The sequence below is a fragment of the Dermochelys coriacea genome, chromosome 7 (assembly GCF_009764565.3).
Source record: "Dermochelys coriacea isolate rDerCor1 chromosome 7, rDerCor1.pri.v4, whole genome shotgun sequence".
Classification (NCBI taxonomy): domain Eukaryota; kingdom Metazoa; phylum Chordata; order Testudines; family Dermochelyidae; genus Dermochelys; species Dermochelys coriacea.
Genome location: NC_050074.1, coordinates 103,770,484 through 103,786,974, shown reverse-complemented (window position 1 = coordinate 103,786,974; position 16,491 = coordinate 103,770,484). Strand labels below are relative to the sequence as shown.

The 16,491-nt window shown below is 38.5% G+C and overlaps 1 protein-coding gene across 1 annotated transcript in view; it reads left to right on the top strand.

The window, feature by feature from the left end:
* DOCK1 (dedicator of cytokinesis 1) overlaps positions 1-16,491 on the top strand; it is a 578,721-nt gene that overhangs the window by 71,152 nt on the left and 491,078 nt on the right. The window contains 6 exon segments of the mRNA XM_038408546.2: positions 4,312-4,447; positions 5,683-5,840; positions 7,043-7,124; positions 7,534-7,669; positions 10,799-10,871; positions 13,450-13,592. Coding sequence (XP_038264474.1) covers positions 4,312-4,447; positions 5,683-5,840; positions 7,043-7,124; positions 7,534-7,669; positions 10,799-10,871; positions 13,450-13,592 — 728 coding nt within the window.

Sequence of the window (16,491 nt, the reverse complement as noted above, 5' to 3'; positions counted from 1 at the left end):
AAGGCTAAGCCTTCTGAAAACTATTTAGATGGAGGGAATGTTGTGTTTGAAAATTGAACTGGTTAACGGTAGATTAAATCGTCCCATGGTAAGGAGGAATGCTGAACTACTCAGTTGTGACATTATTTTTTAATTGAAAGCGAGAAATCTCTACCTTGCTTATATACAAAATTGGAATCTGGTTAAAGTAACAGTCTGAATAATGAGAAGATGGGGTAATATAAGGTTATTGAACTCCTGGGGATGGAAGATTGATCAGCCAAACTTTCTTTAAGTGCCACTGTAGTATGATTAGCTCATGAGGATTCATCAATTTGTGCTTTGCTACTTAAATACTGCAGCTTTTTCAGTTCTTGTGCCCATGTACTTTATCAGCAAAAATAGTGATAAAAAAATCGCTAACTCCATTCAGTAAGTAATTTAGCATTTATAATCCAAGATATGGTCTGTTGTACCCCAGTAGACAGTTAACCAGATGTTGTTGATATTATTTGTTTGGCTACTGTATTTTACCATCTGGCTAAGAAGTTGGTTAAAGTTACTCTTAATAACGTCCAGATGCTCAGTGTTCAACACAATAGAACATCTTGTGCTGTGTCTTTTATTCATAATGTTCTGATGGACTAATTAAGTGATCAAAACATTCCCTGTAGAGTAGGGGGGAGAATTGAATTTGAACTTTTGAGTAAATATGCACATTTTAAAGGGTGCAGTATCTTTTTAGTGTAGCCATATATCGTGTTTTGCGTAAAATGAAATAAAATGAAAATTTCTAATATCCAGACATAAGAAATATTCATTATGCATTAAATATATACTGTATGGATTTCATGTATGATCTTGATTTTTCCATTGTTTCCTGAAAGTAATTACATGAATGGGTTTTTACATAAATAAAGGCAGGATACTAATTTTATTGTGCTGCAATAATCAAAAATGTAATCATTGTGGATTTATGGACTTTTGTTTTTTTAAATGGGTAGATATGAGATTATGAGACTAGATCAGTTTATTGTGTATAAATGATGGGTGTCTTTTTGGGGTTGAAAAGCTGATTGTAAACAAAATGAAACACTTGGGAACAACTCCTTAGTCATCAACATGTTTTTACAAATGTCACCTGTAAGTTAAGTAGAAATGAAAAGATAAAATCAACATAGTTTCTGCTCCTGTTCATTTGACAATCTGTGCCAGTGGGTTTCCACTCTGTTGTTCATAGTTGCAAGGTGGAGTGATCAGTCACTGAGTATTAGATTATTTTTCCCCCTTGCCTGTCTACATTCTTCTAGACACAGGATGGCTCCTGTGCTTTCCTTAGCTCCCGGCAGACGCATTTGGCCTCTCATAGAGTGGACAGCTGGCTGGATGGGTGTGCCAGATATCTCCAGTGGCAGGCTCCTGTAGCCACAGTTGTTGTAAATCTCTTGTTCTGCTTCCAAACCTAGGCTAGGAGTGTCTCTGTCTTCTCACGACAGGCAAGAGAGGGTGTCATGTCCACACCTGTGGCAGCAGTGGCAGATGTGGATGCCATGTCTGCTCTTTATCTCAGGCTTCAGTCGGAGAGTCCAGCTCCTCACCCAGTAGTCCTCCTTGGGAGCGAAGCTAGTCAATGCATATTGCAAGGTTTCCTGAACTGTCCTCTGGCAACCCCACTCTCTTTAGCACTCATGTTCCATTCCAGAGCAAACAGTATTTCAAAGACCCCACTGTCACAGATCCAGTTGGGCACCCTCTTGCAGAAGGAATCCAAGCCTCTGTGTCCCTGGATGGCTTAAGCCTCTCAAGGCTGAATGGAATCCAGCCACCCTTCTAATCTCTGGGTCCCTCGGCACACGCTCTGGGTGTAGCCCTCCTGTCTGCACCTCATCCTGAGAGCTGGAAACTGCTGTCCAGCTGCCTAGCCCCTCTGGGCTCAATGCTGACCCTTCAGACTCCCTCATACTTAAACATATCTTCTCCCAGAACTCTACCCCAAAGGTGTGAACTTTCTGGTTTGCAGTAGAATTCTCTCCCAGGGCATGCAGTAGTTGTAAAGCATTTTACACACAGGAGAGGTACAGGCCTAACACATTTGCTCTTTTTGTCATCTGCAGAAACTTTCCCCCAGCACTGTGTTATTGTGCATGCTTCGAGGACAGATGCAGCCTTTGGTGCAGCTGTTCTTTGATCTGTACTAGATTGGTCATCCTGGCACCCACCTCCAGAAGTTTGTACGCTGCTTGGAACTCATCTACAGTGAAGGACCCATAGAGACAATTACTCTAACAAGGAGCGATTTCTTACCTGTACAATAACTGCTACTGTTCGAGATTTTCTGTTCCTATTAATGCGCTACTACCTGCCCTTCTTCCCCTCTACTTTGCAGTCCTTGCTTTGGCTGGATTGCCTAGTTGAGAAGGTACCGGAGCGGCGACTGGTCCACCCTAACTTATATGCCCTTGAATCAGAACACAAGAATGTATAAAGCTCAGATGCAGCTCTTGCAGACACTGCAACCAAAAATCTCAGGTCAAAAGCCTGAGGGTTTGCACACATCTGAAGTGTAGCACACATAGGACTAAAACATCTGAAAGAACTCCAGTTACTGTATGGGTAAGTAAACTCCTCCTTTCCTTGGGAACTCTTCTGGGCTCAAGAAAACAGGGAGGGCTTCCTGCTTTATGCAGCCTCTAAATGCTAAGTTGCTGGACACAAGAGAGTCTGACCCATCAGCTCTTCACTATTGATAACTTTTCCTTCTGTCAGGTGACATCCAGCTCCGCCTTCCAAGTTGACCAGAAAAGCCTGCCAGGTAACTTTGTCACCGTGAGGACCTGTCCCCTGCTAAACTTGTTCTGCTGGTTGGGAGCCCATCTTTTGTAAAGAGCTGTTCTCCTTCACTGGAAGAGCAGTTAACTGTGACAACTCTTTTGTTATTCTTTTGCCCCAAACCTTTGGAATTTTGGCCCTACATAGAGGCAAACAGACAGCAGAGAAGGCAAAATAATGCACATTCAAAATTGAGTTTGCAGCCTGGTAAAGACACAAAATTTGTAATCTCACTCTGTTCATGAATTCTACAGACAGATTCCCAAATCATCACATCCTCTGCCCCAGCTTTTCTGAGCAGCAGACCAATAAACTTTAGCACTCCAATCCTTTCTCCTAACCTAGGGACAGATGATCGCTCTGTACAAAGACCCTGGAACACCACAGCACTTGGCATTCCCTTCCTCCTTCAACTCAAGGCAAATCATTGATGAGTTTCTTGCACTGAGACTGGAGGATGCTCAACTTCTTAACAGTCCCGTGTTTCCTCCTCTCATGGGAATGATACTCTAAGGCCATTAATTTAAGGTCCTCACATGGTAGTGTGTTATTTCAGGTAATCTGGAATGTTATCTAGAGGGGATTTTCCCTGGGATCCTGTCCTTGGTGTGTCACACTTGGACACACAGTGTCACACTGTCAAGGACTCCATGGCTCCATATGCTCATGAGGCTTCTCCTCTACCTTTATGGGTGGCTCCTCCAGCATCCGTACCCAGCTAGAAATGGTCCAGATTCTTCCCTGCAGAAGAGAGGAAGGAGAAACTGCTACCTCCTGTTTTTGTGCTTCCGGCTCAGAAGAGTCAGGCTTTGTATGACACATTTCCGTGCTGGATTGGGATTCACCCAGTTGGGATTTCTAGGACTCTTAAGTTTTAGCAAACTCCTGATGAAAGGACTGCAAAAACAAGAATTTACAGGAGAACAGAAAAGAGTAGTTCCCTGAGCATATTTGGAAGATTAAGATCTTTTCTCTTCCTCAAGGCCTTGGCCAAGATTGTTAGAGAGACTTGGAGCGATATAAACTGTATGTTCTTCATCCCTTGGTTTTATGATAAGTTCTGGAGCTGGCATGGTGGAAAACAGATGATCCTCCCAAAAGATAGACTGTGTGTATGGGGAAAAAAAAATCTTTCTGAACAGCCTAACCCTTGACACTTGGATCCTACTGACAGAAAATTGTACTCTTCCTTAAGGAATGATAAAGGTCTTAGTATCTCCTTTGCTGGGTCTCATAGCTTTTGCTTCTATGGATTTGTGGATTTCTGAAGGAACATGGTACTGCCTGCCAAGGAAGATTTTTAAAAAAGAAGCTAGAACTCATTTTTTTGACAACCAATTTGTATGAGATACTACTTACTTTGGTTGTCCAGAATGTCAAATGAGACAGAGCAGAAAAAGAGATTTTTCTCTTCGTATAAATCAGTGATTACATATTCAACATTCTGCAACTCTTGCAGGCATTTTATGCATAATGATAAGTAATCTGTAACTTTTTACATAGGATTCTTGATTTGGATCTGGTTGTAAGGGATGAAGATGGCAACATTTTAGATCCAGAACAAACCAGCACAATCAGCCTTTTCAGAGCTCATGAAATAGCTTCCAAGCAAGTTGAGGAAAGACTACTAGAAGAAAAGGTAAGATACACTATCCCCAACTGTTATCTTTTTAAATTAAGAATCATGTAAATTAATGTCAAAAATAATGATAAAATATAATTAAAGCAGGAATTTGGCTTAGTCTTCTGTTTTAGTCCATGAAGCATTCTCAAGATTAAAAGTATCAAAAATACGTTGTGTAGCTTATCTTATTTGGGCTTTATAACTTACCCATCTTTTAAAAAATGATTCATATACTTCAGAAGTATCAATGTTGATATAATACTCTACCAATAAATTCATTAATTGATGGATTACTATGAGAGAGAACTACAAAGATGACATGAGAGAGGAGATGCATATTTAATGAAATTGTATATATTAATGGTGTTTTTTCTTGAGGCTTAATTTGGATACAGTACTCTAGTTCAGATCAATTAATATTTTAATTAGGATTGTATATGGCATCTGTATCCTGAGTTTTTAAAAAAGCACTTGCTGAATCATCTGTGGCAAGTAAAAAGGTTCCCTGGTAAATATGTAGGCAAAGCAAAAAATTTGCAGAATTTAAACTTCGCTTAAAAAATAAATTCTCTCTCCCAAAGACCCGTCCAAATGTGAACTTTGAAATCTGCTCTTCTTGAGCTTTTATGTAGATGGCTTTATTGTCTCTGCTGCTACTCACTGGTTTGCCAACCAGGAGCAGAGTGTAATTAACAAGGGTCTGGATAGGTTGTGGTGATGTTTACTGTGTCGTCTTGTTGCTCTTGGGAAAGCTTGAAGCAGCAACAACAGAGGCAGGCCCTAAAGTCATCCACTGTGGAGAAAGACTAAAAACCTAGGGGAAGGGCAGAGTAGCGATCCTGTCTTCTCCCCCTTTTTTCCTTGCAGCCTGTAGGAGGCTAGGGGAAAAGTAGAAGAGTGGAGACAGAAGGAAAGCTCTTCTGTTCTAGCAGACAAATTTGAAGCTTGATCCTTTGCTCCATTCTGTCTGTTCCCCCTTGGTAGCTAGAAACTAATACAAAACATAGCTCCAAGGAGGATCCAGATAGAGCAGCCTGCCAGAAGTCTCAGCACCCTTCCCATTCCCACTATAGAAAATGGCAAGGTCTAGAGCTTCTTGCCCCTGGAGGGGGGACACACTTGTTTTGCCCTAAATGTTTCAGGTAAACGTTTTGTAGTGGAAGGGTAAGATTTAAGGATATGATTTAAGGGCGTGATTCTAGTTGTTAGTGCTGTTTAAATTTGACTGTTTTGTCTCTCTTAAATTACAGTCTCAAAAGCAGAACATTGATATTAACAGACAAGCCAAATTTGCTGCCACACCTTCATTTGCTTTATTTGTAAATTTAAAAAATGTAGTTTGCAAAATAGGAGAAGATGCTGAAGTCCTGATGTCTCTGTACGACCCACTAGAATCAAAGTTTATCAGGTTAGTGTCGTCTGTCTGCCTGCATTATGTATACCTGTTTATCTTGTGCCTCTCTGGATTTGGTCAAGGAGTCACGGCAGATAGAAGAGGGCGTTTGGAAGGTCAGTTTGCTGGGTAAACTGTAGCGGAAAGTTAGCTGGGAAGTATGGATTATACAGCACTTCATCTGCTTTATTCAACACAGCAACAGATTAGTCTGCCTTGCTTCAGTACATTAGAAATTTTTAGTGTTCCGTATCACATTGTCTTTAGTTCCACCTGTGTAGAGGTAAATGACACATGAACAAGGCTTGGCTCATTCACTGTTCAGCTGCCTTGGCAGTCATTAGAGAGAGTGAGTGTTCTGGATCCCCTGCTTCCTTACAGGGACTGCATTCTACTAGGCTGAAGAAGAACTGCTCTTCTATTCATATTACATGCACGAAGCACAATGGCAGCTGCTCACCGAGTAAACGTTCCTGTGATTGTAATAGAAGTGAAGCACACCTGTGATATCAGGTGTAAAGAGACAAAAGAGTATATTACTTTTTGACTCCTGTAAAACTTCATCATTAGTATCCATATGTTGCTATATGAATTATAAAATTACTTCTGTAGGCATCTTAAAGTTAATGTTGATACGGTTTAGATTTTGAATTGTGGTTCTACTCTAAAAAGTGACTATAAAAATGCAATTATGTGGTACCATATTTGTGACTCACTAAACAGATTAGGTCTGGAAATCGGATGGTTGGTTTGTGTTTTTTTCAAATTGCCTGCCATGCAAACTCAAACTGAGAACTGAAAGTCAAGCTGGGTTCTTTTGGCTCATGCATCGCCAATGACAGATCTCAGTTAATTGTCTTACTGTTTCATGAGCTGAGTAAGAAGCCAGCTTATTGTCCCAGAGCTGCACTGTCACTCCTGTATCAACACCGAAACTAAACCCTCCCCCTCCCAAAATAATAAGAAAACCCAAAAATATAATTTAGTCAGTAAAATGACAGAAATGGCAATGTTTACACAAAAGGAACAAGCAATTGGGTAAGAAGGTGCTATTTAGTATAATCATTTCACTGAGCAGAACCTCACTTATAGTGCTGAAAAATAGGTTGTTTAATGTGAACTTAACCTAATTTTGTAACATCTGAACTCATATGTATATCTAAATACACACATATATATATATGTATATGTATATGTAAAAAACTTTGTTCTTACAGTGAAAACTATCTAGTTCGATGGTCAAGTTCTGGGCTGCCTAAAGACATAGACAGGTTACATAATCTTCGAGCTGTGTTCACTGTAAGTGTGCTTTTGTTTTTGCTTTGTTTCCTATCTTGAAAAATGCTAAAGAGTTTAACAGATAGTAGACTACCTCTGCAGACTTGAATTTAGATCCTGGAGAAACTTATAAGTCACTCCTTGTTAATTACTCTAATGCAATTTCTGACAACTGTGGTTCATGTGGCTAAAGGCCAAGTTGAACCTCTGACAATTGTGAAAAGGATTTAAACTGTTCAAAAATAGTTGGACTCTTTGGCTTCTGTGTAAATTAATGGCTTAAGTATTGTTATGAAAATTCTATTGTCATGAGAATAACTTATTCTAATGCTAAAGACTAAATTCTGAACAACTTGTCTTTCTGCGGGCTACTAAAGTAGAACCTGAAATGAACAGGATTCTTATAATGTATGGAAATTAATATTTCTAGGACCTTGGCAGCAAAGACCTGAAAAGAGAGAAAATCAGTTTTGTCTGTCAGATTGTAAGAGTAGGCAGAATGGAACTAAGAGACAACAATACAAGAAAACTAACCTCTGGGCTAAGACGACCTTTTGGAGTAGCAGGTAATCTATTCTTCTTAGCTTTTACATAGTCAGAATTCACTGTAAATAAGAGCTGCTTTTAATATTGAATAATTGTTCCATGTTTTTATCAGCATTTTGGTAAGGGGGAAAAAACAAGCTACTAAATCTTTTGTGTATATCTTAGATACATATGTTACACTTGATGTAATTTCACTTAGGAAGGAAAAATCAAATGCACAACTACAAAATGGCGAATAACTGGCTAGGTGGTAGTACTATGGAGGGTATGGTGGATCACAAGTTTAATATGAATCAATAATGTGATGCATTTTTTAAAAAAAGGCTAATATCATTTTGGGCAGTATAAACAGGAGTGTTGTATGTAAGACACTGGTGAAGTCTCCACTGGAGTACTGTGTCCAAGTTCTGGGCTCCACATTTTAGGAGAGATGTGGACAAGTTGGGAGAGTCCAGAGGAGAGCTACAAAAATAATTTAAAGGTTTAGAAAATCTGGCCTATAAGGGAAGGGTTTAAAAAGCTGGATGTGTTTAGTCTTGAGAAAAGAAGACTTGAGGGAAGACCTGATAAGTCAAATTTGTTAACAGCTATTAGAAAGCGGACAGTGATCAATTGTTACCAATGTCTACTGAAGGTAGGACAACAAGTAATTTAATCTTGCAAGAGAGATTTAAGTTAGATATTAGAAAAAAAATTTCTAATTATAAGGGTAGTTAAGTTCTGGAATAAGCTTCTAACGGAGGTTGTGGAATCCCCATCATTGGAGGTTTTTAAGAGTATGTTGGACAAACACCTGCCAGAGATGGTCTAGGTTTATTTGGTACTATCTCAGCATAGGGGGATGAACTTGATGACCTCTTGACGTCCTTTTCAGCCCTACAGTTCTATGATTCTGTAGGATTCTGTGTATAGCATCAGGTATTTTAAAACCTGAATGGAAATGTCCAAGTGCACTATAGCTTAGAGTTTAAATCCGATTAATTCTCTTCCAGTGGAATATACTACCTTTTAAAATGTATGAAATGGCAGAGCATCAACTGGACTAGAGGTTCTGAAGTCACTCAGGAATAAGTGATTTAGCTGGTTATGAACAAAAGGCAGATACTCAGAATTATTATGGATAAGGTGCAGAGAGATGGAAGGTCAAAGAAATTACATGATAAAATTGCTCAAATAAAGTGGAGAACACAAATAACTTAATTGTTCACTGCATAGTTACATGAATTCATGATATGTCCTGTTTCTGCGACCCTTTGTAATTGCTTTCAGAAACAACTACTTTGCTCTTAATAAAAACACAAGCAAAAGGAAGCCATTTTTTATTAACACACACAGTTGTGCGAGAACGATGTATGTTAAGATAATATTTCCTAAAACATAAGTAGTAAGTAGGCTTCTTGCTCACATGGCGTACACAGTGAGAAGATTTAAGCATTGATTAGTTTAGGTTTTATTTTTAATGGGCTCTTATTGACATTAAAACATGCACCAGGGAGGTCATTTAAAAAAATTCTCAAGGCTTTTGACAATTAAGGGCTTGTCTACATGGGGAAGTTAGTATGCAATAAGCTCGAGTGTGAATGTAAAGCACACTGGCTACTCTGTGCCAACTCCCTGTGTGGACACTTTTTCTGTGCACTACGAGTGCCTTTGTGTGCAATAGCTTAAGGCACTTGGGCTGTTTAGCTTAGTCTACAGAAAGTGTGTCCACATGAGAAGCTAGTCCAGAGTAGCAAGTGGGGTCCTCTTCCTTATATAGACGAGCCCCCAAAGTTCCTTACTATTCTCTACCTATTCCCTATAGTAAAGGAAATTCTTCAAATGCTGAGGTAACCATATGTTGAAATTCAAATAAGCTCTACCTTTCCTTGTTGTATTCTTAAATACAGTACAACAGTTTACAGCAAATTAGGAGAAATGTTCAGATATACAATATTTCATCATGTTCATTTAGACTAATATGGAATTTCCCCCCCTTCTAATTAAAGTAAATTTACATCCCTTCAGTGGTCTAGCCACTACAGAGCAACATAATCACAAAAACTTGAGGAGGTATAAACTTCCCAGGAGGGCGTAATGGTAACAATGCATATAGAATCTGAAAACAATGACTGCTCTGTGTGTTTGTGTTCTTTTCAAGGGCGGAATTTCATGACTGGTTGTGTCTGAATGGCTCTGTTCACCAGTATTATGCCAATGATCTCCTAGTTCCTATATAAATCAAACAATCTTGATATAAAGGCCATGTAACTTTTGTTTGACACAACAAAGAAGAACTTTGGTGGGCTACTATCTTTCATTTTATAGTACTATTCAAGGAACATATGGCAGTGTTACTAACCAACCTAATGTCATTTTCTCCAGATACCATTTGTAAAGCAGTGACATGATTTTTTCTATATATTCACAAAATATTATATTAACACTATCATAGAAGGATCCTGAGGTGAATTATTTCAAAGGCGGTTTATGACCTTTTCTACCTCCACTCATCCTTGCACCTGATTATGCCACATCTCATGGCTATTGAAAATTAAATATAAATTTGAAGACTAAAATATTCTCTCTCTCTTTCTCAAATGAAGAAATAACTTCACTAATAGTTTTCCTCATCAGGCCAGGCCCTAGATTAATAAAGTGGTGACTTGTATTGAGATTTAGATCCCTGGAGGCAATAAGCTTCTTGGTTGTTCATGTTTCAGAGTAGAAGCTGTGTTAGTCTATATTCGCAAAAAGAAAAGGAGTACTTGTGGCACCTTAGAGACTAGCAAATTTATTTGAGCATAAGCTTTCGTGAGCTACAGCTCACTTAATTTGTTAGTCTCTAAGGTGCCACAAGTACTCCTTTTCTTTTTGGTTATTCATGTAAGCAGAAGTTTAAAATAATGTCACATGATGGTACATGTGACAAAACAAAAGCTTGTATCCACATCTCCTAGTAGCTTCAGAGGATACCATTTATTTCACTGATGTGAAAATTGAGTCTGTGTTTGAAACATGAACCTATGCTGCAAAAGAACTATACTGGTTTTATGCCATTGTTAATTTTTCATTAGAGATGAAATGACTGTAGTACATTGTTTGTTTGTCTCTCCCCTCGCCTGCCTTTGTTGATCAATTTATTGCAGTAACTTTGTTTTTTATTTCAGTAATGGATGTAACTGACATAATTAGTGGGAAAGTTGATGATGAGGACAAACAACACTTTATACCATTTCAACCGTAAGTATATAGAGTAATGTAAAGCATTGTCAGAGGATTTAAGGCAGATTAAATGTAAAACACTTTTCAATGTCAACTTTTGAAATTGATCTTACAGTCCACTAATGTTATGTAGATATTTTGAAGTTGGTAAATTTGCTACAGATTAGAATTTTAACACATGAGGTCTTAAATGTATTTTCCCCCCCTTTTTAGTTCTTCACTTATTTATTCGGAATGAATAGTGGTGCCAAAAAAAAAAGTTCACCCATTTCTAAGTGCTTTCTTGCTTCAACTTTAAACGTGTCTTTTCCATTTTTGTGTGTGAAGGAGCCTGGAACTAACTAGATGGGCCCAGGATTTTTGAGATAGACGTTTTAAGCTTCTTTTCTTTATATGTTACTGGTTCCAGTCTAGTCAAGGTTGGTAATGACCAAAAGCTATTACTGCCTGATGGATGTTAAGTGTCCTGTATGAAATGAGTTGGTTGAATCACATGACTGTCCATGTCACTAAATCGCCACCATAATTGGCACTAATTGGCAGATAATTAAAGATAGAGAAACCAAAGAGTGAATGGGCATGGGAACTGAAATACTCCTCATACATATAACTAGTTTTCCAGTGAAATAAAAGGAACCACTATGCCATGTGAAACTTCATACAGTGTTATCAGATATTTTTAAGATTAAAAGAAAGCACTGAAATGTACTGTCAAAGGTTAGACATAGATTTTACTTTGAATTTCTTAATTTGTTTGTGGTTTGAGTAAGTCTGAATGTTTGTATTTGTGTGTATGTGGATAGGCTTTCTTCCTTTTTTTAATGAAAAAAATAGTCCTTTTTAGAAGTGTGTGCTTACTATTAACAAAGGTATTAAAATGTGTGGGGATTTTAAAGATTCCAACTTTAATATCATAAAATGAGGAAGGGGTAGCGGGGATAAAAAAAAAAGTACATCCCCATTAAAATATGAATACTCAGCTTTACCATTGTTGAATGCAGTGTTGTTGTAGTTGTATTGGTCCCAGGATATGAGAGACAGAAAGTGGGTGAGGTGATATCTTTTATTGGTCCACCTTCAGTTCGTGAGAGAGACAGGTTTCGTCCAATAAAATATATTACCTCTCCCATCTTGTCTCAGCTTTACCATTGTAAGAAATGTAGACCACAATGCTGTTATATAACTGAGTCCCTTTTGACTTAATCTACTCCTAGATTTCGTGAATGTTTTTTTATAAATCTAGAGAGCAATAGATTAAAATAATGTAATATCAAATAACTTCAGTATGGAAACTAGGTCTAATTAAAAAGTACAAGAGTTAGCAGGGATGTTTGGGGAGCTTAACAGAAAATTTGAGATTGCAGAATCTATAGAAAGAAATCAGGTTACTAGCACTGTGTGCCTAATGGCTCTAGTCCTAGCCACTTCATGTTTGTATTTCATGATATCAGTGGAATTTGTGTATAAGACATAATAGTCTGTAGAACAGTAACACAATTCTATTGTTCAAGGAAAGTAGAAGCTTTTAAAGAAGAGTGTCTTTGTGAGATTTATTTATTGTATTTAAACAATGACAAGCTTTTATTTTAGTGAGTGTGGAAGTATGCACAGAAAATGAATCTTTGTGGATCAAGAAAGTGGATGCTAATGGAATGTTTAGCTTTTTGCTCCATTAAAACGGATTTATAGTCTGTTTATATACAAACCAGCTTTTGGAAAGGGTGTGCAATATGTTTTTGTTGTATTTTTCTTCAGTAAATTAAAATATTCTTCAAAGTATACACCAAGAATATGAGTAATGTGCAAACACACAAAGAATAGCTTTGTCGTTGTTTCCAGTGTTGACTTAAACACTGTGTATAAGAGGCATATTTTCTTACTCATTTCATGCTGTGCTTTTGTTGTGCTACATGCAGTTCTGTTTTCATATGTGTGTTTGTTTGTATTCATTCACTGGCCACCAACACAACAGCTGTCAGAAGCACTTGGCACGACTGGTGTGGTACTTAAATGACATTTGTAAATGTTGCATTTCATTTATAATTTTCACATTTTCTTTTCTTCACCTAGTATAACAAAATGATGGATTATCTGTTTTTCTTCCACTAAGCCATTTCAGTTAAATTTAAAAGTTTTCTCTTCTGTAAATTCCATCAAACCATATACACTACCTCTTAATATATTCAATTTGTAGAAGCTGTCCTGAAGGTTGCACAGAATTAACATACTGTACATTTTTGCAAAATCATCCCAATTGGATTTCAGTATTTAACATGGGTCTCTCTGGAGATCAGTGTTCTTCTTTACTACTGTACATGCTATTTATTGGAAGTGGGATTGGGACCTGACACATGCATGTTTCTGCTGGGAAGAGTAACATAGGATTGCTTGACTTCTCTTTAGCAGGTCAGCATTTTCCTGATTAATGATCTTCCTATGTCTTTCTTGTTACCTTTCCTGTCTTTTGTCTTGCGTTGACTAATAAATACTTTTCGTCACAACTATGATATGATCTTTTGTGTTCCCTTGTTACTGTGACTTCTGGTTTTCTGTGACCCTTTGTTTCCTGGTGTTGGTCGTCATGTGCATCCTCCAGGCTAGCATTGGATGACGCCATTCGACACAAGCAGCTGAACATATCATCCCGTTTTTCACCCAGGGTGGCAGGGGAGAATGATTTCCTTCAGACTGTTATAAACAAAGTGATTGCTGCTAAAGAAGTTAACCACAAGGGTCAGGGTAGGTACTATTCTTTATGTAAACTGGAATACAAAATATATCCTTGCTTCACACCATCTGACTTTAATTTGGACTGGAGGATTCATTTTTTTTTGTTTGCTTGCTATTATTTGGTACCAAAAAAGACACCTGTCCTGTTTTCCCCACTCCCCTGCTTCTTCCCCCCTGCCTCCCTCCCTCCCTCTCTCTTTCCCCCCGTGCTCCCTTTCCCCCCCGCTTCCGTTTTTGGGAGTATTTTTATCCTACAGATTGTCTTCTGTCCTTATGCAGTGCTTGACCACTTTTACATGCGTCTATATTTCTGCCCTATTCACTCTTGTATGTTTGTGTATTGAAAGCAATGACTTCAAGAACTGGCTTTCATGCCTTTGAACCCTGGCACGCCCTGGGTCCATCAAGGGGATTGTGGGGAGTGTTCCTCTCCCACCATTTTTCTCATTTTTTCCTATTAGCAGTTGTAGTCAAAGCAGTTGGTCTGCTGTCAATACGACAAGGCAGTTACTCTCCTCAGAATTGATACCAACTTGTGTTTTGAGTTGGTAAAGGAGGGCTGCAAAATAAACAACACTGTTAATTACTGTCTGTAGGTTGAACAGATAATTCTACTGACATGAATATAAATATAAAAGATATATATTGGTTAAAAAAAAATTAAATGCATTCCAGCCCTATTGCTATATATTTGATTTGTTCTTTTGCTGGGTCTTGGATTAACTCATCATTGTGTAAGTAAATGCAGAATCTCAGTCTACCAATTTTCTCTTGGCACTGTTTTTCTTCTATTTATAAAGTGTCTGAGCAAAGGGTTTAAAGAAAATACACTTTGATCACTCATATACTTTAAATATGAGAGAAGTGTGCATAACACAGCTTTTTTTATACAATCACAATATAAAGAGGAGAATGGGTTTTGTTTAAGAAGTTTTTCTGCTATTTTGAACTGCCACTCCAGCCAATATTTATAGGGAGGTATATTATTACAAGTTACTAAATTGTAACTTTCTTAAATTTACTTTTGGATTCTTCATCTGTAAAAATAAAAAATTAGTGGATGGGAGAGTACTTGCTGTGAGTGTACAAGTTGCTGATTGTGTTATTATCCTGTTACAAACATTATACATTCGTTATTTTAATAAAATTTGCTTCATAGGTATACCGTTTTATTGTATTGCTTCTTTTTCTTTCACTTCTATAGTTGCCTTTGTTATTATTTAACACTTATACTTAATTGCAATGACTTCCATTAAGGAGTCTATTTACCAAGTTATCACTCATTGGTATCTGAGATTCCACAGTTCTCATCTGTGCCATAGCACAGGAAGTAATTGCATGGTGTCTGTTGGCAAATGCTGACATTTTAAAGGCATCGTTGAAGTTTTCAGAACAATACATACAGTACGAGTTATACTTTCCTAGGTTATCCCCATAGATAAAATGCAAAAATGACCTCACCGCACATGAAGCAGTGGGGCCGTTTGTTTGGCTTGTTGGAGGAAGCGTGTTGCTCCTTGCAGGGTTAGAGAATCAGAGGTACCTGCTACAGAGGCAGGCGGCTCCATGCCTGGTTAGTGTTGGGAACACTGATCCATCCTTCCCACCAGGTGACTGGTGTGTGTCTGGGAGAAGCTATTTATGCCCCCATGTACAATAAAAGCCTATTCAGAAACAAAAACCTGGACCAGGCTGAGCAGCACCCACCCTCCCTCTCGTGGAAGTACTTGAAATACCAGGTTTTGTCATGATCTGCTGTAGGCATTAGGACAGTTGCTCCTTTCTTGGGGGACTGGGAAGGAATATTTCCTGATGGCCAGATTGGCCAAGTCGAGGTGGGTTTTTTGCCTTCTCTACAGTGGGTTGGGAGCTGAGGGGGAAAGGGGCGGTGGTTAGGCTATGATGATGCAATTCATTGTTAGCTTGTGGCAGATGTCCAGTGCAGGCACTCCTTAGGGAGTGGATACAGTGATCAGATCAAATGGGAAAGTATTTAAAGGAGGTATCCTTTAAAGGAGCGGAAATGAGAGCTGTTCGGGTCTCCTGTGACTGTTACGGCAGGGAGTCAACCCCCACCCCCCAGTAGTCACCCTTAACCCTCATTTGATTGAGAGAGAAGTGTGCTGAGGTCCCAGAAGCAGGTTGCCTGGTGACCAGGCTGGGTAAGGGGGTGGACTGACAGCAGCCCGGCCTCACCCCTCCGAGGTATGTAAATGGTTATGGAATTACCTGTACTGTAAAATTTTACCTGCTGGGTACTTCCAGACTTTTAGGGCTAAAGTTGTAGCCTGATTAAAATGCATCCAGAGTCTCCTGTCTTCCTCCTGGCATAGCCAGATAATGTGCACTGGGGAAGAGTATCAGGTTTGGGGACATCTTCCTCAGTTACTTGATACTTTCTTCTCAGATCTTCCATTCTAACTAATGCTGCCCCTTGTACTTTTCCTATGAAAAGAATCAAACCCTTTTCTGTCTCATTTGGAAGATTTATGAAAAATCAGAGGGCAGGCGTAAGTTGCAGACCAATGCTATAGATGGCGTAATAACCATTTTCTGAATTCAAGTCTGAGAAGAACTAGCTCTCCAGTTACTGAGGACAGCTTGGATACTCAGTGGCATCTATTTTATCTTGTTCAGTGCAAAATTTATGTAAAAGGTGCTATAGCAGCTCCACAGTGCAAACTTCACTGCGCCCAATTAAGCACTGAAGATTCCATCTTCCTCTCCATCCATACTCATGTTGTGTGGTACTGCAAAAACTGTTTCTACACTGGATTTAAGTTTTGTTTTACTGAAGCCCTTCCTTAAATTCTGTTTTCTTAGATTTGAAAAAGATGATCCCATCCCACCCAATCAGCCATCATGCTTACCAAAATATATTCTCCTGTGTGAAAAGAGGATATTCCTT